This window comes from Anabrus simplex, chromosome 1, assembly GCF_040414725.1.
Source record: "Anabrus simplex isolate iqAnaSimp1 chromosome 1, ASM4041472v1, whole genome shotgun sequence".
NCBI lineage: Eukaryota > Metazoa > Arthropoda > Insecta > Orthoptera > Tettigoniidae > Anabrus > Anabrus simplex.
Window position 1 is genome coordinate 892,697,821 of NC_090265.1, and position 26,815 is coordinate 892,724,635.

General features: G+C 39.2%; 1 protein-coding gene across 1 annotated transcript in view; it reads left to right on the top strand.

Annotated features, from left to right (window-relative positions):
- The first annotated feature begins 10,823 nt into the window (after positions 1-10,823).
- LOC136874505 (nucleolar complex protein 4 homolog B) overlaps positions 10,824-26,815 on the top strand; it is a 55,914-nt gene continuing 39,922 nt past the window's right edge. The window contains exons 1-3 of the mRNA XM_067148140.1: positions 10,824-10,978; positions 11,089-11,197; positions 11,440-11,648. Of these exons, the coding sequence (XP_067004241.1) occupies positions 10,856-10,978; positions 11,089-11,197; positions 11,440-11,648 (441 nt within the window). The 5' untranslated portion in view covers positions 10,824-10,855. The remainder of the gene's footprint in view (positions 10,979-11,088; positions 11,198-11,439; positions 11,649-26,815) is intronic.

The window sequence follows — 26,815 nt, forward strand, 5'->3', positions numbered from 1 at the left end:
GAAAATTCTTAGTCTTTTCAATACAATCCTGTCTTCCAATCAGAAGAATAGTATTACTTTTATCAGCTTTTGTCACATCAATATTATTGTCTATCTTATTCTTCAATAAAAATCTTATTCAGGATTAACATTTTATTTGCAATTTGTTGCTGTTTAGGATTAATCATGTTTGACTCCACTTGGCTATAACACAGAATTTAGCTGACTTGTAAGACTTGTAGCGAAATGTACCAACGTTACAACTGTAGAGATTTTGTTTATGAAACAAAAATTTCCTACAAGTGTAGGAAGTTCCACTTGTAACTACAACTTGTACGCTTGTAGACTTGTAGCTTTATGAAACAGGCCCCTGGTGGTTGAGAAGCTGGTAAACGCGCGTTTACGGGTGAATCTCAAGAGATGTGAAATCGCAGTGAAATCATTTGAATATCTCGGTTTCAGAATAGATGCAAATTGTACACAACGCACAGAAGGGAAGGTAAAATATATCAAAGAATTGGTTACGGCACGAAATTATTCGGAATTCGAGTCTTTTCTAGGCCTTCTACGATAGAGTATTGCCGAATAAAGCAACTTTAGTGCAACCTTTCTATCTTTAGTTATCTATAATAATAACTATTGTTTTAAAATTATGATTTTGTGACACGTCAAGAGTCTATACATTTCCAGAGGAACAAGAAGATCTAAAATAATAAAAGGAAGTGTTTTTCTGTCTGTGCGCGATGCCCAACAAAATCTACAGCACACAGAGGTCTGAAATTTTGATCATTGGTAGATGGAATGCACCTCGAAGCCGGAATTTTCATTTTCGCTTTCGTTGGTGAGTTATGAAAGAAAAACATCGGAAAACGTGTATTCTGATACGACAATCCAATGTGCTGTCACCAAGATTATATCCATAGAGTCACTGTCGCTAGACAACGTACATAAGATAGGTAGAGTACACAATTCAAGGAACTATTTTACATCCATGGCGTTGGAAGCCGTTTGTGGTCTTATAAGATGTGAGGGCATATGACGCTGTTGATGGTCATTCGTCCATCAGATGGAGACGTAAAGTCTTGAGCTATTCGAGAGGAGTGGGCCATGAGCCGGTGCCGGGTTTCATCCTCTACTATGATAATATCATATATCATGTCATTCATTTCATCTCATTCTCCAAGAAGTGAAGCTGTCAACGTCATAAACAAGCAACTTTTACAAGAATTACTCGATGGTCTACAACATTTGCAAGTCTATCGACTACATGGCAGAGCTTTTGAAAGATTTGGAGTCACCTGGAGTACCCTCGAACATCTTAGAGCGGACGATTGTGGCACCGATTATCCTTTTTAAGAATAAGAATCCTGCTCTCTGCAATGAACACGACTCTGAAACTGATGGCTTATATTATTGAAGCCATTCTCATGAATGGGCATGCCGCGAGCGAACTAATATTCATTCCTCGGATTCGAATAATTTCTTCGGATATACACTTTATGTTTAGATGTCTGCAGTTCCTCGTTTGTTTCAGTTTCGTTATGAACATCAACAAAGCACAAGAACAACATCTTAAAGTTGTAGGACTCCATCTTCAAACAGACTGCTTCTCCCATTGTCAATTTCACGTGGTTTGTTCAAGAGTTAGAAAGCAAACGTATTATATATCTTACCTCCATTTGGAAGGACACTAATATAGTTCAACCGGAAACTCTATAAGGAAAAAATTGTTTATTATATAAAACAATTGAATTAATAAACGCGGGCAAAATCGCGGGTACATGCTAGTCTAATATAAACTGCTCTTACTGGGGAAAGTTAGAATCCAAGGCATTGTAGAATGTCAAAGGTCTTTTGACATCAGGCAAAGCTTTAATTCACTACAATTTATCCTTACCTTTGGTACTAGCTTGTGATATCTCATCGACTGGCGAATGGATCTGGGGTTGCTATCGAATTTATCTCACGAACTTTGGAACCGTGTGAACGAAATTATTCACAGTTATTCAAGCATTAGAATTTATGTTCGGTGTGAAGAAATATGTGACAGATATAAATCCACTGATAGGTTTGCAACAAAACAGAAGAGCATTACCAGATGTATTGTCTTCATGAATGCTACGTTGGATTTTGACTTTAGGTAACTATAACAATCAGCTGAACTATTGTTCTGGATTAAAGTACCAAACGCAGATGCTTACAGCAGATTGCCATTGCCGGATTTAGGGGAAGCTTACCCCGAAACAGCAGATGTCTTGCTGTTAGAGGAAGCTCCACCAGACTTCCCTCTAATAGCCAAACGTATAGCGAACGCCACAAGGGATGTCTTCCTCTTATCAAGTGTTACTAGGGCAGTATTTCTATGAACGGTGGACGATCTGCCTGTCATTCGGTCATCAGAATTTACGGCGCTGAAATCTGGACAGGAAGCCCTATCAATTCATTGAAGATGCCTCCTTTGTGGTAATCGAGTTTTGTTTACGAAGAAATACAGAACTGAGGTACTTTAACTTCTTCATTAGTTCCACTAAGAGGTTTGTAAAACCAATGCCATTGCGCTCAGTTACGTTTCGTGGCCTGGTAGGATAAGGATATCGAGTTTTTGGCAGGAAATTGTCTACAGTGTGTGGAAGGATGGAATGAATCTCTAAAGGCCATAGCTATCCCTTCAGAAAAAGCGTCAAGGCCTTGGTCCAGATTACATGTAGACTTCTATGGACCAATAAATGGGCTTTTTATCTTAGTGGATTCTTACTCGTAGTGGCCAGAGGTTCGTGAAACAAGAGAAATAATAACACCATCAATAGTAATGGATTTCCTTCGAGATGCATTTTCTACTTACGGAATTCGCGACGTATTTTTGTTAGTTTATGGTACAGCATATAAGTCACAGTAATTACAAACATTCCTTGAAATGTATGGTATGAAGTATTGTTATACTGCCCTGCATCACCCAGCAAGTGACGGTAGAAAGAATGGTACAAACAGTAAAGGGTCAGTTAAAAAAATCAAGTCATCTAATTGGATATGAGAATTGGCAATTGTAATGCTGGCCTGAGAACTACACCTTCTGCCGCAACTGGTCTCTCTCCTGCTGAGATGCTGATGGATCGTCGTTTGAAAACGATGTTGGATAAAATTCTCCCAGACTCGACAACAACTTCTGAAGTGGAGAAGCATATATCAACGAATGAAAATGGAAATAGAGAACTGAGATACTTTGAAATAGGACATTCAGCAAATATACGCATTTATGGCAAAGTGAATAAATGGTTATCAGATACGGTTGTCACAACACATGGTAAATGTCATTATACAATTCGTATGATGGAAGGAACTGAAATTTCCAAGCGTACAGACCAACTCTGGAGCAATAAATTCACAACAAAATCTACGGATGAGTGGGGTTTGGAAGAGATTATGCCGGAGGAAGTTCGACCTATTTCAGGAAACTATGTAACAAGAAAATGATGAGGATGATGTGGCTATATCTGCAGCCTCACAACGAGAAGAGCAGGCAGTAAGTGGTGAAAAGTTGGCTGTTCACAGCGGATCAGGGTTTGACTCTGCTGGAGAGACAAGTTTCTGACGTTCCAAGAGCCAGTTTAAAACTCCTAGTTGGCTCAGAGACTGCGAGGTAACCGCAACGAAGAGATTGGTAGAAAATGTGAGAGAATATCACAGGAGCTTTAACAGGAAACACGATCCAGAGGGCCACGAACATTGACTCCATTAGAAGCAAGTTAAGACTTCATAATGAAAATCAAATTTACCTTACCCCCATCAGGCCGGACTCCCCTTTGGAGAGCGAGAGCTCGGATGAACGACTGACGCTCTGACGGAGAACGAAGATTAGAATCTAGACGCTAACATCGTGTCTTAGGATTTAAATCCCCTTCCCCAGTTTCTACGCAGCACAATGAATCACACGGAGAATTTTGACGAGCACTCTTCGCATCTTCCTACATGAGGGTGGAATTTCCCTACACTCTCTGACGTCCTTTAGTACGCCGTGACGTTTTCCAAAACATTTTCATTCTGGCGTTATTCCCACACTCTTTGACATCAACCGGAATCAAGCGTTCTTTCTTGAGTCACCGAGACGCGAGAATTTGCCAGCCCTACTATAGGGTGTTCGAACAGTTGTCAATTATCTATTTTATTGTGTCGAAGAATTCGTTTCTTTATAATAATAAAAATAAACTGCAGAAAACACTTCTCCCTTTACACACACAACCCCACATACAATTTAGATGCATTTTATAAACCGGTACATATTGTATCCCCATGCTCGGCGATCACATCAACGAAAGTCCAAAGTCCATCATGCTTTTGTTTTCTTAGTCTTCGTAGGAGGTGGCTACACATGCTATTAACTTTGATTGTTGATATATTCTTCCCTTCATTTGCAAGTGTTATTTTTTTGCTGCTTTGCTTCGATTGTATTAAGTTGAGTGTATAACTGAAAACATTTTTTGATTTTTGATTGGATAGGTTGTGTTTATTGTCTTAATGTCCGTTTATTTCTTTTAAATAATCTTTCATTTGTTGAGAGTCATTAAGGAAATTACTGGTTGAAGTTACATCACATCTATCACTAATAAATAACCGCATGTGTTTCCCATGTTGCTCAGGAAAATCGCCAGTTATGTTTGTTAATGTAATTGAGCTGTGGATTCCTCATATGCCAAAGACTTGTATATTTTTTGGTGTTTCTAGAGATCCTTAGTTTATGTGCCACAGTGTCACGCTTGTTTCAAGATATTTCTAGGACAGCTAATTACTACCTTTTTCTCGATGCTAGCGTAGACTCTGCCATGCACCGTGCAGTAATACTATGTTGTAAGAAAACAGGGTTATATAGTATCTTAGCCAGGCAGCATCAAATTAGATCGTTCTTAGCCAAAGAACTTAGGAAAAAAGGCTTTAAATTCCACGGAGATGTTCATGGATTGGCCATGAACGACAATTCTGCAAGACTGCGTGTTTATCACATTCTATGATTTATCTTGACACTGCAATCATGATACATGTCTACATCACTGGGTACCTTGCCTCTTTTTACTTTCCACACGGCACACACTTGACTTCACCAGACCTTTTTGCAGCTTCTACTGAACATTGCACCTCACGTCCCACCATCCTTACCCCGTAAATTATATTACTCCTACGACAATGCACCTCGTAGTAGGCTATATGAGCATCGTAAGCTCTCTTCTGCTTACACATTCTATGTGGGGATATATGTGATGTAATTTAACGAAGTCGGTAGAATAACACTCACGGTAACCCCTGCCTTTACTGTCAAGGAAGTTTCAATAGGATAATACATGAAGAAGTTTTAGTCAGCACCGACTGCTTGGTTGATGTAATTGCATTCACAAGCGAAGCTTTATAGTTTTAACTTGTCCGACTCGTTGGCTGAACGGTCAGCGTACTGGCCTTTGGTTCAGAGAGTCCCGGGTTCGATTCCCGGCCGGGTCGGGGATTTTAACCGTAATTGGTTAATTCCAATGGCATGGGGGCCGGGTGTATGTGTTGTCTTCTTCATCATTTCATCCTCATCACGACGCAGAGGTCGCCTACGGGAGTCAAATGGAAAGACTTGCACCTGGCGAGCCGAACCCATCCTGGGATATCCCGACACTAAATGCCATACGACATTACATAGTTTTAACTCTAAATGGTCTGAACATCTATATATATAAAATAAGAATTTTGTCTGTACATTTCTAAGAATTTGAAACAGTAACAAGGAAATGCACTTTTACTTTCCCGTAATTTGTGTCTGTCTGTCTGTCTGTCTGTCTGTCTGTATGTATGTAAGTATGTATGTATCTTCATGCATCACAAGGAAACGGCTGAAGAGAATTCAATGAAAATCGGTATGTAAGGTCGGGGAATGAGCCACTACAATCTAGACTGTAAATCATTTCATTCACGATGAGCGAAATGGTAGTTTAGGGGAAAGCCGAAAATTTAATTCTCTAATATTTATGTTATTAGTGGTCGTATCGATAAAAATACATAAATACAGTTATATACAATTAAATTTCCGATCATTTATGTCTTATACATTTTTACAGTACTGGCTATGATAACAGAGATATTAATATCTTTGTATTTGTTTTTAAGTCCATATCAGCGCCGAGCTATGAAAAATGGATAAACAGAATTTAATGGAAATCGGTATATAAAGTCGGGGAATAAGAAACTACAGTCTTAGCTACCAACAATTTTATTCACTCTGGATGAAGTGGTAGTTTAAGGGAAGGCCCCTAAAATTTAATTAAATACATGTGTTATCGGTCCTATCGAAAAGTACTACATAACAGAATTTATAGAGGATACAACTTCCGATCATTTATGTTTTATACTGTTGTACCGTACCGACTATGACAAGAGTGGTATTTGAGAGTTGCAAGAAAACTAAATGTGAAAGGCTACCATATCGAAAGCCCACAAAATTGATCAACAATAACATTACATTGACCATTGTTTGTTGTGATATTCTTTGTCTCTTATGCTGTCACTCATTTCCGATAGATGAGATTACTGCTGCGTACCGAGTACATAACAGCCTGCCTGGATATTGATAAGAAATATGCAGGGGATTTGAACAACTTTCTTCTCTTTCATACCATTCGTCTGGTCCATACATTTTCTGATACTGCTGGTATGTAAAACGCTGGTTCATCATAGTATTCGAGCTATTCGCTCCCTACTCTGAGGCGCTGATTTGATTGATCAGTGTGCACAATTAACGGAATAATGGCTGAGGCTCACTTATGACCTGATCTAGAATTACACCTTCGGCCTATTCCAAACTATAGCACCACAATTCACAAATAACATGAAATTCAGCCCTGAAACGAGCCGTTCCTTAAGAAAAGCTTCTTCCTCTTCACTTTTATTAAAATATTCTACATTAATTTTATTCCAAATGAGCAACCAAGGGGGTTTCTCCTCTGGCTTGGAGGAAAAATTTGCCTCCAAGTCAGACAGATTTTTTCCCCGCCACTGTAGGTAGTTTACATTTTCCAACTCATCGGGTACTCCTAGGAAACAGAGAGTAAAAGGGCAATAGAAATATATATTAATTATGTAGCCATTAAACAGTGTACCTTTGGCATAGAAAAGCTTGAGTCACCCAGAGTAATCCAAATATATATGAATGCATTTTCTTTCAACTCTATTTTCTTACTGGAAACTGGGGTCGCTAAATTAAATAACTTTTCTTCGTGTAGGTCAAGCAAAGAGAGAAACAAGCATACACTTTTTACAGAATGTCCACAAATTCGGGTACGTTATTAGTACACGTCCTATTCATGATGAAAACGCTTATCGGACCCATCTTAAATAATTTAATAAGGACTTCCCGAAGTTCTAGCAGAAGTTTGTTAAATTTGTATTTGTAAGGGTATTCCAGTGACATTATTAATCTCAAATTAGCAATGTCAGTGTTATTTCGTCTCTTTGTATTGTATGAATGTTCCTCTTTCATTACTTGAATGGCATGGAAGGCACCTTTCACTCTTCGCCCCCCTCCGCCACGAAAATTACAGTGTGTTCACGGCTCACGGTTGTCTATGGCCTGATCATTTCCGCTCTGAAACTCTGGACTGTTATATCGGTAGCTTACTACTGTTCGTTAAAGTGAGAAAATGTGCAGTTTTTTATTTGATCGAGTATTTCATATGATAACGTTGCTTTCAATCGCGACATTCCTATTGGCGCCATTGAAATTATATATTGTAACAGTAAATTTGGTACTTCGGTAGAGATGAGACGCATGGCGTGTACCAGTCGCTGAAGTGCATACAGAGGGAGAGGGTTTGTTTAAAAGAAATCCTAAAAACTTTTTTTTCAGAGTTTATTAAAAGATTGAAATTAATATCACCTCTGTACAGCGTATACAGTCGAAAATGTTCCTCGTCCTATGGCTGGCGATGTCCTTGGATTCCGGCAGCTCCATTTTCCATAGCAGCGAACCACCATTCGTCCCCCGATGGAAGTTCTAGAAGATCTATTCGGTGCTTTGAAGATCCATGGCGTCGAGGTAGTCCTTGTAAATGGTGAACATGAATGAACATCGTTCAGCTCTGGGGCGAGTTAGTGCAAAGGCTGCTTCTGCACAGATGATAGAGTGTTTGTAAATGCTTTTGACAAAGTCCAAACACAAATGTCTCGGTGAAATGTCACTTAACTTTATCACGTGTCAAGTGAAAGAAACATTCACAAAATAAAGTCCACTCGGAACTGATTTAAAGTTACTGAAAGTTTGTTGCACCTATTACAACGTGAAGTAAGTTCATTGAAGCACTGTTCAATTTAAATGAAATAAAGATGTTCCGCTCGTGAATCAAACTCGTTCACGTGTTGAAACCAAAAGACGAAATTAACTGAGTACTGACAGTCCTTGGTTTTGACTGTTCGTAAACTAAATGTACACTGTTTATTAGAATGGAAATGCACTGTTCATTAAAATAGAGATGCGCTGTTCACACCTGCACAGTTCACAGTTCATGACCACAGTTTACGGATTGGTAAATTAAATTTGGATTAAACACAGTTTATAACTTAAAGTATCGAGTCCTCGGCAAGGAGCAATCAGATTCAAGTCCATAAAATTTCAATTTCGAACACTCGAAAATGTTTGCGGGTCTTGGACACTCGTATAGAGTAACAGTCAATAAATAATGTCCAGACGATACACTATTCACCTCACGTCCTATCGGAGTAAAAGGTTGTCACAATATAAGGAAATCTGAATAAGTCCACATTCAACGTGACTATATTAAAGTCCACGAACTTGAAACTTAGCAGCGGCTTCACGCTCGATTACCGCACCCGCGAACTGACGGTGCGAATACTACAGTCTAGTGTGCTTATAGAAATCCCGGCCACAAACTGGTATCACATTCTGCAGCGCACTGCTGCTCACTATAACATGCTGCAACACACTCACACTCACTGATCTGCTGAGCGAAGCAGCACGTATTTATATTTGATCCGAAACTCGTAGAACATTCTACATCAATCCAGGTTTTGTAGTGCAGCGAGGCATGCTGTGACGTCACCCGCTCACTACGTCACACGCGCGCAGCTGTTGCTCGCTGCCTAGTCAGTTCTTCGTAAGCGGTCCGGAGCATAACACGTAAGTTTAAGATTTTCATAACGGGACTTAGTCTGTACCGCCGTTACCGGTACATCATGTTGATTTCAGTTGGGAAAACTACTAAGGCAGTTTTTTTGAGGATGTGAAATGGCAGGTGGAGAGTGAGAATCTGCCTTTATAATGAAAACTCCCCAACTTGATTGTGACTAGTGGTAGGCAAAGGAAAGTACCTCCCAATTGGAAGGATAACGGAAGATCTCTTAAAGTATAACTATATATGTATAAATGACAACGTGAAATCATCGAAACGGATTATTCAAACGAATGGCGTATTGCAGGGTGACCCTATCAGTCCTACACTATTTAACATATATAACATCTCTATAATATCTATACAGCAGACATCATGAAAATCATTAACGAGAACTCGAATAAACTGTATTTCTGTATGCAAACGACATGGTGATCGGGTCTCCTATAAGGACAGAAATACAAGAAGCAATTAACTGGCTGGAGAATTGGGCCTGGGAAAACGATGTCACTATAAACCAAGAGAAAAGTGTACAGATGAATTTTACCGTAGGAAGGGTGGAAAAGCAGCAGCAACCGACAAAATTGTGTTTTCATAGAGAAAGTTAACAAATTCAAATACCTAGGGGTTACACTGCAAACAACAGCATCATCATACAGTCTTCACATAGAAGAAAAGACAGCGGCAGCAATCAGGGCAATATACTACATAAAGAATATTAGGAAGCTGTCTATCTGCACGGCGATGGCACTATTTAGAAGTGCAATAGCCTCGATCATCATCTACGGTATACAGATCATCTTGGAGAAGTTAATTTTAGGTGAATTATCCAAAATTGAAATGGTGAAGGCGATGTACATGAAAAGAGCAATGGGAGTAGGGAAGACAGCCCCTTGACGACTTCTGTACGAGATGATGGGAGAAACCTATAGTACGCGAACCTTTTCTTGATCCCTGAGCTCCATGTTGCTGAATGGGAACTTGGGATCAGGAAAAGATTCGCTTACTGTACTTCATGGAGGGCATCAGTATCGAACACCACCTACCATCACAGAACCATTTCAAGAGCTACTTAGGAACGGAAATGAGAAGAGAGAAGAAAACCAGCTGGAATTCTACAGCTCGCCTGCTATGGTGGAGAAGTCCTGGATCAGAGAGAACCAGGAGCAAAGACATGTAATAGCCAGATTTTCAGTCCATGGCTTACACTACAAGCTGTGTATTAACAAGCGATTTCACAAACCAGACGTAGATTGCGTGTGTGTGCTGTGTGGCAAAAATTGACACGTACCACATACTCAAGCGCACGAAAAGAACGAAGTCTATCACAGATTACAGTAAAGACTATAAGATTCTGTGGTATGCTCAACTGAGCGCACCTTCTTCTTATTATTTAGAGCGGTCGCTCGGCTGGCAGATTCCCTATCTGTTGTTTTCCTAGCCTTTCCTTAAATAATTGCATAGTTAGACATTTGTTGAACATCTCCCTATCTTATTATAGAGCAATCTTAATTGATATATCCAATAGTTTAATATTACATTTTAACGTGCATTTACTTGTGATTTTCACTTTCTATTAGAACATTGCCAGTGTATGCCTTTAAAATAAAGAGTTTGTCAAACAAAAGATAAGCAAAAAACAAGTATATAGTGTGTTTCTTTTTGTTGTATTTCAGGTGCCAATTGGTGATAATAAATATTCTTAGGTTTGAGTAGTATATGTTCTTATGTTCATTTATGTCAATATGGCATCGAAGATGCTATGCAAACAGCTCCGTGCGAAAGCTATAGAATTTTTAAAAAGCCGTAAAAATGCAAATAATTTAATAGACATTCTGTCGTTAATACAGGTAATTTCACTTGTCCTAATAATAATAATAATTAAGGTAAAGTTATGTTGGTCGGAGTAATAAATTTGAGGTTATATGATGTTAAACAACGGCGCCTGTTTTTGTTTCAGGACGATGATAATATAGTGCAGCCGTGTATCTTAACGTTAGAAATGATATTTATGGAGATACTTAAGAGGCGAGAAATGTTTGGAGCTTGCGCCTATTCTGTTGAACAAGGTAATTACCTCTAATTGTGCATGGTAAACAAGATCTTTTGGTTTTGATTTTATTCTATTTTGATATTTTTAGAGTAACACTGCTTATTTCTAGGCGTGCTATTTGTCGATAAGCATGGTATGTGTAATTTACCTCGACATCAATTGATATTCTGGGCGTTGGTTTAGTCGCAATATCGTTGATTACTGTAGTTCAGGGGTGTGTAAGATTTACTGTTGATCAAGGTGGCTATTCTTTTTCAGATGCTTCTGCCGAGACGAAGTACCGGATATGGTTGCGAGAGTGTTACGAAGATACTTTCAACCGGTTGCTAGTTGTGTTAGAAAAACACAGATCATCTTCCCAATCACAAGCTTTGTCAACGCTGATGAAACTTGTTGCATTGGAGGGCAAACATCCTCTAGAAAGTACCCAGAAAAGCGAATACTACTTTCCAGTGCAAAGATTACATGTGAGTACTTGCGGTATTTATTATATTCCATCTGTTGTATAGTACGCGAACCTTTTCTTGAGCCCTAGTTCCCATTCAGCACTATGGAGCTCAGGGCTCAAGAAAAGGTTTGCATACAGTACTATGCGAGCTGGCTAAGAAATTGATTCACATTAATTTGACTTCATAGTAGCATACATTTGATACTATATATTTAAAACTACAGTAGAATATATCTGAAAAAAAGAAAAAAATCTGAGCATGGGGAGAATATATTTGTAACAAATTTGGGTAGAAATATAGAAAGGGACACGCAAGAATTATAAGATAAAATGTTATTTTAAATGCTGCTATTCTCACCTGAAAATGATTGTGGAAGAGGGATGTGTTCAATACGCTAGCCAGGGACCAACCCACCTGCCCCTAGAAGTACATTTGCTTTTATAACCAAAAATACTGTTTTAGATGCCATACTCCATTGCTTATAACGGTGATTGGTTCACGTATGGAAGAGGATAACGTCATTGACACCTAGGATGAGGCCGAGATTTTGTTACCAACCATTGCAGAAGAAAAAAATTATGAAGCGGCCAGGGAAGTTTGAAATGGCCTCGGCGCGAGATATGAAGATCATTTATTAGCTTTAAGGTATTTTTGCACCTTGAGGCCTATCTCTGTCATGAGAACACTGGCTCCCTTCGGGAGCCACACTCCCTTCGGGAGGCTCTTAACTATGGCCGCGGCGCATACTGTCCGCATGGCAAGAAAAAAGTCATATAAGGGTTTCTAAAATGCAAGAAATACAGTTGGCAGCATTGTCGTTCCTCTCGGCGCTTCCTCTTAGCGCTTCTAGTGCGACAGTAAACTCGCATGCGCCACCTAGTGGTGGCTCGTGTTACTAATCCTTGCGTGTCCCTTTCTATAGTTGTGCCAAAATTTGAAAATGTAGGTCTGCGGGAATTAAGGACATTTCTGTATTGCTATTATATCAGCCCTCAGAAATTTTCTCACCCCTTTTGTGTTTTCATTTCAAAACAAAAGACAATTTCTGCAATCTTTCATTCAATGAAAGCTTACAAAATACAGTCACATTTTCTAGAAAAGACCTACAGGTCCATTTTCTTTGAAAATTGTATGGGTCAAGTATGAGGCCTTTTCCTTTCTTTCTTAACTAGTCTTATTATTGGAAAGAAATATTTCTCTACTATAGAAAACACATACAGTTACTGTATGAGGCTGTATTAACTTTAGTGACTCAGTATATGTGACATAACAAGTTGGAGATAACTCCACAATGTTTCCTGCTTCCATCTCATGGATTTGGGTAGAACTAGCAACGTACCTCACATGAGGTCTGTAGTGTGTTATTTTGCATGCATTCTTAAAGTGAATATCAAAAGGTGCAATGAATACGACCTATTGTATATCCAACCCTTGTTCATAAATGAAATGAATGACTTGATTTATGATAGTAGGAAGGAAGAGGGTGAAACCTGGGGCCGGGACATAGCCTGCTCTTGTCGAATAGCACCATCGGGTCTGCTTAAGGATTTCCGTCCCCATCCAATGGACGAATAATCATCAGCAGCATCTTATGCTCTCACTCCATGAGCATTGTGGAGAGTTTTGGAATGTAATCCAGGTTTTAGGCACACAATCTAATGATTAGTAATTGTATACCACCACATCCTATTCTGCCGGTCAACATATTGCTGGTGAAATTTTCTTCGACCAATGGGACTCGAACCAATTAACCACAGTGTCATACTTTATAGACTTGACACCTTGATGATCATGGGCGCCAGGTGGTCCTGAATAAGATACATATTAGGGATCTCGTACTTGTTTTTTTTTGTGCTCAAGAGGGTGAGTATTATGATTGTCTTACATCATTTACAGCCATCTCATGACATAAATTTAAAACGCTATCGCATTATTGATATCTGTCATTCTTAGAGTTGCACTGTATATTACCTATTCTTTATAATTACACTTCCATATCCAAGTATTTAGCTGTATTCAGTTTTTGTTGATTTTGCACATTGATTAGTCTAGTGAAGAAGTTTGCAGTTACTGTGTTTGGATTGTATGGCAGCTATGAAATTATTGTTGGTATTGGAAAGGAACAAACAAGTTTCAAATGAAGACATATTGAGAATGGGCAAATGGATCCATGCTAGGATGGCAGGACGAATACAGTGTCAAGTCAGTATGCGAAGTGGGAGCAATAGAGAGAGGAGACAAGGACAAACATGAAATGGTGAAACTTGAGAAGATTCCCTTAGCAGTATTAGTAGTAGTAGTAGTAGTAGTAGTAGGTGTCTTTACTAGTGGCAAAATTAAGACTGTAATATCCTCTCTTACATTTAACCACACAATATAAAGTGTACTACAAATGCAAATACTTACCTATTAACTAACAGCAGACCTAAGAAGAAAGGAAGATTATTGTATTGTATTACAATACTTGGTAAATTAGTGACATTATAGCAAATAGCAAAACAAGCGCAAACCAAGCTTGATAGCTGTAGTCGCATAAGTGCGGCCAGTATCTAGTATTCCATAGGTAGTGGGTTCGAACCCCACTGTCGACAGCCCTAAGTCAGCTGTTACGTATTTCTCGAACTGAGGGTTGTGAGTCTTCACCATTTCGAGCAATTCGGTTTTAACAAGTCCAGTATAAATGGTCCCTCATGGACATTATAAATTTTCCAGCAACTCATTCCTGGTTGCCAGCATTTCACCCCAGTGTGCTAAGTTGGGCTCATCAGTTGGTAAATAGCAAACCTACCAAGACGTATGGCTAGTGCACACCGTGGAGGCTACTGTGTAGGCTACTTGGAGCCACCGGCAGTGCCAGTGCACTATGAGACACTTTGTCTCATTACCAAAAATTGATGCCTGCCTGGCCATCAGATGACATATGGAAATCAACATCTATATCGTTTAACAAGTCCTTTGTCGCATGTTATGTTTTTACATCTCAGCCATGAAATTATTTCAGCTTCCTTCCAGGATTTGTTTGGGATACGTTTTAACTTCCCACTGTGATAAGGAGCGTTGTCTAACATGATAACACTACCAGGCATCAACTTTGGTAGTATTCTTCCAAAACACTATTTAAGTATGTCACCAGTCATTTCACCGTGATAGTCTCCATTTTTTTGTAGACGCGAACACTAGATCACCACCCTCCATAAAACCGTCATCACTTCCAATGTGTAACAGTATTAGTTGTTTACCCCTCCCTGTTGGATTTTTTAGCCCTGTGCTTAAACCTGAAAGAAATGCCCGTTTCTTCAATTTTACGGTAGTGTCTCGCCATTCCTTTAATGTTGTGTGCCCTTTATTAATCCACATCTCATCCCCCTTTTCCTACCGCTTTTCCCACACGTGTGGGGTTGCTGGTGCGAACTGCGTCGCAGATGTGCATTTGGCCCTGTTTCACAGCTGGATGCACTTTCTGCCTCTAACCCTATATGGAGGGATGTACCGTAATCACTATTGTGTGTTTCTATGGTGGTCGGTAGTGTAGTGTGTTGTGTGAATATGAAGAGGGTAGTATTGGGGCAGACACAAACACCCAATCCCCGAACCAGAAGAATTAATTAGAAGCGATTAAAATCCCCAACCCGGCCAGGAATCAAACCCGGGCCCCTCTGAACCAAAGGCCAGTACGCTGATCATTCAGCCAACGAGTCGGACCAAATCCACGTCTCATCCAAATAGTATAATTTCTGCTCCTGTTGTCTAAATTCTCCTTTCTTACAGAAATAACGCCTACGCCACAATATATCATCATCTTTTTCCACTACGTTTATTCGATTTCTGCTAATGAACTTGGAACTTATTTCTTTCAGTAGCGTGTGAAAGGGGGACTTTTTTAAATCTGGGCGTTCAGAATCAGAATTTACAGTTTATAACACTTTGGTAATTGTAGGGGGTTCACTGTGTTTAAAAACTATGTCCACTTTCCTCCGGATAGCAGAACGAACAGATTCATCGCACTCCACCTCCAAAACACTTCTACCACGTGCCCTCTTTTTACCTGGTGTGGTAACACAGTCGGCAGAAGAAAATTCTTTCTGCACACTGTACACACTCAGACACATTGGTGAACTCATATGTTAATTTCACGGTATTGTCAATTGAACTGTCGGGATATATTTCCATGAACTTATTAAATACGTTTAAGACAATGGTCTTCTCTCCACTTTTTGGAGGTTTCCCTCGCTTATGCTTTACAGCACCAGCCATTGACGTGCCCACACCTGGTCAGTATATTTTACTTTCAAATGATTTCACAGTCATTTGTATCAGATGAACTGTCATTTTCACTTAAAATCTCTTCTTCAGTACTATCATGATTAGAGACGAGAATTATAGGTACCAAAACAGTTACATTTGGCAGGCATATAGGCTCTTAAATCAGCCAAAATAGGCATTTAAATAGGAACTAACATGTAAAATAGGTATGAAAAAATTACTTATAATTTAATAATACACTCAGTTACTATAAAAGGAATTCACAAGCAACGTTTCAATGTTTTCCGGTACCAATCTTGTTCTCCTGTCGTGCATAATGTTTTTTGATCACATGAAGTGATTGGACAAAACTTCAATGAAGTCACTTCATCTGGTTTTATTTTGCTGACAGTGGCTGCCTTCCCAGAGGTTCAGTCAAAACTTTCCCTGACTTCTTACTCAATCCTAAATGACTCCACCAGGGGCATGCCACTCTTCTCCAACTTGGTGATTGCTCCCGGCAGCTTGTTGAAATTTGAAGATGCTCTGGTTTATGCAGGGGCATATTAGCTCCCAACATTGCAGTGCATAGGTCTGAAGAAAATGGTTGTTGGTCGCTGCCCAAAGTGGACTGGCAGAAAAGCTGCGTTGTTACAAATTTCTGTACTCGTATCAGATGCATCGCAGTATTTCTAAGTTGATTTATGTGATATTTTTCTCACATTTGATCTGAAAAGTAATAAAATTGACATAAATTACATTGTCCCTATATCTTAAATTTCTACAGTTGGACTAATTGGCAATAATGCTTAGTATATATCATGCATTTGTTTCATTAAAAAAGACTATTTGAGATGATGTTTCTAGAAGTACAAAACTTTAAAGTAGGAACAAGTGAATAAGTAATTTACATGTAAATACGTCCTCAAGGATTTGCAGTTATGATTTGGCAGTATTGTGTCGAGTTCACCAGGTGAAAAATATGATTAAAAAGACTTGAAATGATACCGGAGTAGCGTAGAGGAGAGATCCATCCTTTATGCTTGCCAAGGACACAAGCTGGCCCTATAAATCTCAGATTTGTGAACATTTTATTTTTTCTATTCGCCGGCTTTGGTCAGCTGTCATGAAGACTATTTTCTGTTGCCTGCAATAGATCCTGCATCATGTGTGCCCACAAGGCCGCCACCCTCGTTGAAAATTAAAGACCGCGTAATTTTAAATTATAAAATAATACAAATATTGATTTGCTTTCCACCTGTTCAATACATTCTTAGCAATAGTCAAAGGGATATACCAATACACACAGACATAGCAGAAGCAATTTTAACAACGCCTAAGATTTATGTAGCCGAATGTCCCTTTTGACTGTAGCCCTTAACAGCTTCTAACTCTACAATGTCAACTAGTCATTTTAAGTTTATGGTTGGAAAACCACCAACAGGACATATTCGACGGTCAATATTAATTAATGACTGTGACGTATCAAGGCCACATGAGGATTAACGTGCAATACGAATTAAATTAATGCATATATAAAGACAAAAAGCTTCAGAAGTTTTCAGTTTGAGACGATTCTGTAATTTTTAACCAAGACTCTGGACTACTATATTACAACACACTCAGTTGTTCACTCACCGTTAGAACGAAAGAAGAAATGCATGAAACCTTTTAGCCAGAATCTCATTATGTCATGTTATCACTGAGTCTTAGATATCAATGTTAATGAAACAAGTCATTTACCCTAACCTTGGCACTGTTATTTTAATCACAACTAACTGTATATCATAACTGCAATTCAACAAAATGTATTACCTAATTAGTGTTAAGGCTATAATTAAGTACATCATCATCAGTTTTCCACTCCAGTTTCCCGGGTGTGGTTTACGAGCACTCTCCACTTCTGTCTGTCCATGTACCACTCTTCCCTCAAGACGACATCCCAGCTGACTCCTCTTGTTCCTATGTCCTCTTTCACTTGGTCCAGCCATCTCTTCCTAGGTCTTCCTACCGGTCGTTTTCCGTCCACGACTGTGTGTAACCATTGTTTTGATGTCCTTCTACTGTCCATTCGTTTGGCATGGCCAAACCATTTCAAACGGGCCCTTGTCACTTTTTCATTCAGGTATGGGTACACACCAGCTTCCTCCCTTATTCTTTCATTCCTTACCCTGTCCCTTTTTGTATTCTGTACCATCGTTCGTAGGAACTTCATTTCTGCGGCTTGTAGTTTGCTGTCCACTTCAGGGCTGCCGATAGCGGGATTCGAACCTACTATCTCCTGGATGCAAGCTCACAGCCGCACGCCTCTACGTGCATGGCCAATAATTAATTGTAAATACATCAAAATCATAACCTAACCTTGAGACATTATAATGGCTGAGGATGCTTGGTAGATGACAGAAACATGTCCCAACTGTAGTATTATGTCAAGGATAAAATACTAACAATGAAAACCTTTTATGGTATTGAGTAGGTGGAAAGCAAATCAAAATTTGTATTATTTTATAATGAATTTCAATATGGACCTAAAAATGAGTTTTTACATGTAATTTGAAATTTTTGTGACATACGCCCGCAACCTTATTTTTGTTGCAATTTAGCAAGACTCTAGAGGGGATGCTAGAGGCTTGTTAACCTGGGAGCTTACATCCCTCACTCTCTCTTTGCTTCCCCCTACCCCAAGCACAACGATTACTAACCGGACCTCACCAATCCAGACCAACGGTCTTTTCGCTGGCCTGGTCTTGTAAAGATAGTCTTGGCAACCCTACAAAACACGCTACCGGGCGAGTTGGCCATGCGCGTAGAGGCGCGTGGCTGTGAGCTTGCATCCAGGAGATAGTAGGTTCGAATCCCACTATCGGCAGCCCTGAAGATGGTATTCTGTGGTTTCCCATTTTCACACCAGGCAAATGCTGGGGCTGTACCTTAATTAAGGCCACGGCCGCTTCTTTCCAACTCCTAGGCCTTTCCTATCCCATCGTCGCCATTAGACCTATCTGTGTCGGTGCGACGTAAAGCCACTAGCAAAAAAAAAAAAAAAAAACCCACGCTGTGGCATTGTCCTAGCCGGGCTACATCAGATCTGCAACCTGTGTTTTGCGAAGGCTTAGCGGAAGTGCAATAGAATTCACGATTTTTAAAGGGAGTTTTAAAAATTGCATTTCAGTTGTAAATCTCTATTTTCACAGGAAATGAATCACAGTTCAAAATGCTGATTTCATTTTTGTCCACCGGCATTCTAACTCCTTGCTCAGTAATTTAATGATTATTTACATTTTAGCAATATAAATTATTGAAAGTTCACAACTAATACAGCATTGCAATAAAATAACTTGCCACAATACATAAATGAATAGGCCTTTATGTGCTACAATGAAATGCAACCATAGTTCTCAATCACAAAAAAGATAAAAAGGAACAAACAAACTTACCTCCTTACAGCAAGCTTGACAGACTACCCTTCTATCCATAATGAAATTGGGATCCCCTGTAATCCACTGCTTCAGCCAGTAGGACTTCGATGATTTTTCTTTGGGCATTGCCGCAAACACACTTCTTCTTCTTCCACTTCACAATAAATCACAACACGTTCTGAACATAAAGCGTACGTGTACAACAGTTTGCATTGAAAGGGGGCGGGGGTACAGGGCATATGGGTTGTGCAACATAGTTCAATGTTGACTGGTTCTTGGATATGCCTTTGGAGGTTGGAGGCTTCGAGGTCAAATTGTTCCTTGTTTCTCCGATGGAACTATTTCTGGTGACTTCCGAGAATTCCCATTTTTGTTTATGGGGTAAACAGATATTGAGAAAAGAGAATATAATTCTGTTAAGCACACTAGCTACAATATAATGCACTGGAAGAAAATCGGCATTTTTAAAATACAGTCAAAAGGCATCAAATAGGCAATTATACTCCAAATAGTCACAAACTCCTGAAATAGACATTATAGGCACAATGAAACTAAAGAAACGTAGCTAAAAAGACCCTAAAATGGATGTATATCTCAAAAGTCTATGTTTCTGAACACAGGAATAAAATAGGCAAATTCCCGTCTCTAATCTCATGATCACAATCACTATCCTCCGAATCACTGTCTAAAACACTTTCAATTAACTCAGCAATAGCATTGCTGTCAGCAAATACAGTAGAGACAATATGCAACACTTACAGATTTAGCCTTGTTAAAATGGGAGGCAATTCGACGGTGGCGCTCCTAGTGACTTGACCTGAAAAGTCGCGCTAAATTCAAATATCAATGGAAATGCATATACGAAAATGGATAGATAAATTACGTCTAGAAAGAAAGTATTATTGAGATATTAACTTCGAAGTTGCTAAAGCAATTCTGGATAAATGAAGAATTATTTAAAAGGTTATTATTTAAAGACTGAAATTAGACATATAAACAAGATGTGAAATGGACTGCTGTGAAATGGCTTGATCTTTCATTTATGTATTACATTTTTTGCTTTAGTATTCCTGTCTGAACTTTTACGGTTAGATTTGTCTTTTTTCTCATTTAAAAAACATTGTATCATCACATTAAGACACTCGTCAATAAAAATATCGGGCACATTCCTTACACACATGATGCAATGAATTAACATTTAAAAGCTGGACAAATTTCCTCTTAACGTGAAGTCTACTAACAGAAAGGAAATCTATAATCTATAAAATCCCGGCTTTAATCTTAGGGATAAAAGAAAGAAAAGTATGAAAATGTTGTTGATAGTGATGCTTTGAGGAATATTTACCTACAATTAGAGTAAAAATGTAAGATACCCCTGGCTGTATAGTCGAGGATTTTTAAAGTCGCTGGCCTGGAGATGATGTGAACAGATCTTATAATTCTTATATAAGTGTAGCATCCCTTCTTTCTTGTACACCTTATCCAAATCACTTCTGTGACATTTCAGAACACACAGATCACATCTACAACACCACATCGGTATTGAATATGCGTATTACATTTTAAGCCAGTTAAAATATGGGTCAAGCAGGTCAGAAGATTATGAAGTACTATAAAAATCTCTTTGTCACTGGAAGAATATATATGCAAACACAATATTACATTTTCTTGTCACGAGGGAAGCGAAAGAAAGGCCGCGCATTCTTCTCTATTTCATAGTTACTGCAGCCAAACACAGCACATACCTTTCCCCTCATGTTGCGAGGAGATATCAAGGAATAACACATGCTATTATTTAATTATGTCAACTCACTGAAAACGCATAAATAACACCAAAAACTTCACACACAAATACATTTGCTCTTACGACAAAATCAGTAGTTCTCAGGTCTACCCGCTAGAGAGAGCTCTAATAGCTGTCCCTCGGAGTGTCGCGTACACGTGCTCTTACGACAGAATCAGTAGTTCTCAGGTCTACCCGCTAAAGAGAGCTCTAATAGCTGTCCCTCGGAATGTCGTGTATTGTCTCCACTGTATTTGCTGTCAGTGGCCTTTACTGTACTATACATGGAGTCATGGTTAGGAGACTGACTGACACCCGATGAAAAGTTTGTGCTTTCACTGGCTACAATTGGGAAATATATTACGGTACAAGTTCTTAGGAGGATATCTGTAAACAAGCTACATTCATGTTCTGTTTATAGAAGTTGACAAAAGGAAAACCCTTGGGAGGGTAGGCTGGAGGCCAAACAGAGAAGAGGAAGACCAAGAAAAGAATTCATGACGTATATCAAGAATGGACGACCGTACACAACTGTGAAGAAGTTAGCACTGGAGAGAATACCTCTGTCGTGAGGATGACAATGCTGCCCACCAACCATGAAAGGTTGAGGAAATATATAAGAACTACGGCAGTGCCACATGTGTATCAGTAATGAAAGATGTTCTTGATGAACTGACGATTGTCCATGACAGCAAAGTTAGGCTGGCAACATGAACTTTTCGTATAAGTCCCATAACCAACCTGCTTGCCGAGTCTGGCAATGATGGAATAGGAAAGGGCTAGGAGTGGGAAGGAAGCCAAGTAAAACAAATTGTGAAAAAAATAAATTCACGTTCATAAAAAGTAATCATTGGTAATAATTCATCCTGCTATATTTTCTTCATGATTGACAAATTGAATTATATTCAACAGGTCTCTTTCTTCGTAAGATTACTTACATCCTCCCCTCTTCCATCCTGTTAACATATACAAACCATTTAAGTTTATCCGTCTCCATTCTGTTATAAAGCTTTTCATTCCAATTTCCTTCCTTACGTCTTCATTTCTTACTCTGTCTTTCCTATTATACTTTGTAAAAATTTCATTTCACTGGCCTGGATTTTATTCTATCTTTCCATCAGTGTCCAGGTCTCCGCTGCATATGTCAGTAGTGGGCAGTAGTACTTCTTCTTATACATCACCTCTTTACACTTCATGGTACTTCCTTCCTCCACACCAGGTTTCTCACACTCTGATATAATGCATTTCTCTGTTGAATCCTTGTACTGATCTCCATGTCCAGCATCGCATCTTGCATCAGTTCACTTTCCAAATTTATGCATCTTGCGTACAAGCAGGTCATTGGCAAACAGTGTTCATGATCCTCATATTTGCTTGCAAATGACCTGTGTGTTACTAGAAAAATATCCCTTCCAATTTCTGAAAAGTTTGCAATTGTCACGAGAAGGGCACCAGACAGGAATAAGCTTTGCAGTCATTAGCATCCATCTTGTATGGGATACCTGTGAACTTAAAGAATTTCCTTATATTTTCTGAATATTCATCATCATTTACAGGCATATTTATGCACCACTGTATTCACCTCATTAGTACTCTAACCACACGATGAAAGATATGGCCAGCAGCTAACTGAAATGTTCCTGTATGAAGCATTTGCAGGGCACATAACAACTGTAATTTGGGAGATGCAGTTGAATTCCTTTCTGAATTGTATTGTAAATGAGCTACATGTAGATAGAAGGAATGGAAAGAATTCTTTCCTAAGACTGAAATGTTCCTTGAACACACACTGCATGGATCTCGTCTTTCACTCACTGTATGCACCACTACATTCCTGTCATTTTCTTTGTTGAGATCGTCAGTGTAATCAAAGTGATCGACAAACACATTGAAATCTCTTCCTTTCGTATAGGATACGGTATTCTAATTGGTTAACCAGTCTATTCCTAGCTTACTCCATGCATGATGGGAGACTAAATTATAACTTACATTTGTGTTTTATTCACTTCTTTAGCAATATACTATAAGACTGTGGTCTTTGTTTTATTTTAGTAGTAATTTACTCCGCAATTATATGGAAGGACTAATATATTTGGAGATACAGTAATTTATTCTTGTATAGAAGTTGCTGAGTGTTGATTTTAATAGCATTCTTCTTTAGAAGTAGAGCTTGCTCTTTGTGGGTGTGTGCCACCCTTAAAACTATATTATCGGAACATCACATTCAGACTGTACATGGAATTTGTCACAATCCTCTTCATGTACACACAACATATCTCACTGTCATCCATCTCAGAAACATGTAATACTGAATATATCCTTTCAAGTAGAGTTGGTGTTTGGGGTGGGGATGCAGGGGTATTTGGCATAAAACAGGGCCAAGTCCACATGGGTTCGAACCCCACTGTCGGTAGCCCTGAAGATGGTTTTCCATGGTTTCCCATTTTCACACCAGGCAAATGCTGGGGCTGTACCTTAATTAAGGCCACGGCCGCTTCCTTCCCACTCCTAGCCCTTTCCTGTCCCATCGTCGCCGTAAGACCTATCTGTATCGGTGCGACGTAAAGCCAATAGCAAGTCCACATGTGCAATACAGTTCGCATCCACGACTGCACCAGCGTGTGGGAAAAAGCAGTTGAAGAGAAGAAGAAGAAGACCAGTGTGTATATTTCTTTAGTTTTCTCTCTTATGGTTAGTAAGCTTACACACTAGTTATACAGTTTATAATTCAGGTCATTAATCTACTGAATTGAGGGTGGGGTGGCTTCAGGAAATCTTCAATACCTTCATGAACATTCTGTGACTACAGGTTCTCTAATATAAACTAAGCCCGTCTAAGCGGCATTTTTACTCTCCAATCCGTAAGCTACAGTATGGGAGGCGCGCGCATAGTTCTTGACCATGCAAGCAGCCTGCACGTGTTCGACCTGACAAGCATCAGTCGCCAGTCTGAATCTCAGCTCTTTTTTTTTTTTACGTCGCACCGACACAGATAGGTCTTGTGGCGACGATGGGATGAGGAAGGCCTAGGATTGGGAAGGAAGCGGCCGTGGCCTTAATTAAGGTACAGCCCCAGCATTTGCCTGGTGTGAAAATGCGAAACCACGAAAAACCATCTTCAGAGCTGACGGCAGTGGGATTCGAACCCACTATCTCCTGGATGCAAGCTCACAGCTGCACGACTCTAACCGCATGGCCAACTCGCCCAGTAATCTCAGCTGTTAACATGTTGAGACAGTCGCCATTGCAACACCGTATTTTCGTACATATAAGTTCTGGTTTAATCTTAATGATCGTGTGAACAGTCATAACTCTCGCTATTGGTGTGCAGAAAATCCTAATGGTGTTTATGAAGTCCCTCATTAGGATAGGAAGATTGGTGTTCAGTGTGCTGTTAGTGCAAGACGAATAATTGGATCTATTTTTTCGAGACGACAGTAAATGCAGAGAGGTGCCAAGATGACATTTGGAAGCCGTTCTTCCATCAATTAACAGAAGAAAAAAACTCACGTGGGCGTTTTCATCAAGATTCAGCCCCTGCTCAGACAGCAAAGATTCCCTTCTTACCATCTTGGAAGTGTTTGCAGGCAGTGATCAGTGCTGGTCTATATCCCCCTCTTTCTCCAGATCTAACAGTGTGCAATTTTTACTTGTGGGGTAAACTGAAAGAAAAAAATGTATCGAACAAATCCTCACACATTGAAGGAACTGAAAGAAATCAGAAACACACTTGTGTCAGCCAGAATGTGGTTACCAGATACAGTGCCTGTATAACCCAGGAAGGACAACACTTCCAGCATCTTTTATAAGGTAAGTTTTCATATAAGATTGATACACGGATAAAGCAGAGTGGCTGTGCGTGATATAAGTTAAACTGAGACAGCTGCCGTAGCACAGAGTATAAACACAGTGCGTTCGGTTTTAGTTTGTATGAGAGACCCTGTGTATGTAAGATAACATGCTGAGATGCTGTATGTTTATAGTCTGGAAATGGTATCTTATCCTACCTATGCAACAAATCTGCATATCTCCCATACCTGGTTCAGATCCTGTTCATGGCTGACAAGCTTCTTCTGGTAAATTCAAAGCCAGGGGATCCCATGGTTATATCCAGAAAGCCATGCAATGAGGGATTGTCTGAATTTTCTACTGTTCTTCCCACGTTGATGTAATGTGAAAACTTTTAAATTGTAGGGCCATTGTGATGGAGCATTTTTAGATTATAGTCTTCCGATCGCTGTAGTATCAGAGTAGTATCAGAAATATCAAGTAGATCAGAAGGAGAGATCTGTTGTGTTCCTTCCTATATTCCTGAAGTAAGGCTTGCTGGCAGCTAGTGTGCGTTTCTATATAACCCGTAGTATCGAACGGGAGCCCACTCATCTGATAAGACAAGAAGTCGTGTTGTGGAAGGTGGTGCATGCTCCACTTTTTGTTCTATCAGTTGTGAGTTACTAATACAAGGGTGACAATGAGGAATGTTCCAGATTTCAACATAGCCTTTGTTGAATTTATTAAAGATACTTCAATTGGTGAATATAGTAACATAAATGCTCATGACATAGGATTGCCAAGGAATTATCTGAGTCTAGTAAGTAAATGAATACTGTATGTGTCAGAAATAAACTTATAGTGAAATTTAGCTTAGCAAAATAACTATTTATTAAATAAGCATATTAATTAATTAGCTGAAGAAGGTCTCACTGACCGAAACTGGTACTAACATATGTATTTATATCTATAAGTACTGAATAGTGGAAATATAAAACATTCCATGTAAAGGAATAATTATTTTATTAGTTAAATTGAATACAGAACGAACACATCCTAAGTTTCACATACTAGGAAACAATGCAAAATAGAGTACAGTAACAATTCAGTGATGAAAATGTTTAGAATAGCTTTAACCAGTTTCAAACCGTTATAGAGTTGAAAATACTAAACACAATATTTGTCTTTCCATGGCAGTGTCACAGTTGGTTGTAAAAAGAAAGTACACAACCAATTCCTTATCTCCAGTGTTGTATTTCAAGGTTTTGGATGTTTTACTGGACCCTGCATCAAAATTCCATCTGTAGACACATCATGTTCGACCGATGCCTTTGGATTTGAAAATTTCCCATCATTAATTCGTACAAAATTTTACAGTATACAGTATGATGGAGTCTGTTTTCCTGATATCACCTCATATTGCTCTATCCAGCAACCTAAATTTGGAAACCATTATTTCAAACGCACATCCCACGGATTAACACCCTCTTGATAGTTTATAATTGATTATTCATCTTTCCTTGGTCAGCTGTCTTTGAGGATATTGTTTCATGATGTTTGTTAGAGGAAAGGCTTCTTCAGCAATAAAATAAAAAGTAAAATCAACATTTCCTCCCCCCCCCCCCCCCCTGGTAAAGGGATGTTCCAGTGTCCATCAAATAATGTTCTCCCAAAAGAACATCCTATCAGTGTTCTCCCATCACCATTTCAGCCATTTTCACCAACATTAGCTGATAGGAATAACTCATCAGCATTCGCAATAGCTTGCAGGACTACCGAAAAATATCCATTGTTCTTATAACATGCAGATCCTGTTTTTGCAGGACACTTGATTCGTATGTTTTTCCTATCGATACTACCCACACAGTTTGATAGATTCCACTGTTCCCAGTAACGATTGCTGCTTCTACCCATTGCTCCTTGGATGGACTAGGCATATATTCAGGCTGCATACATTCTGATATTGGCCA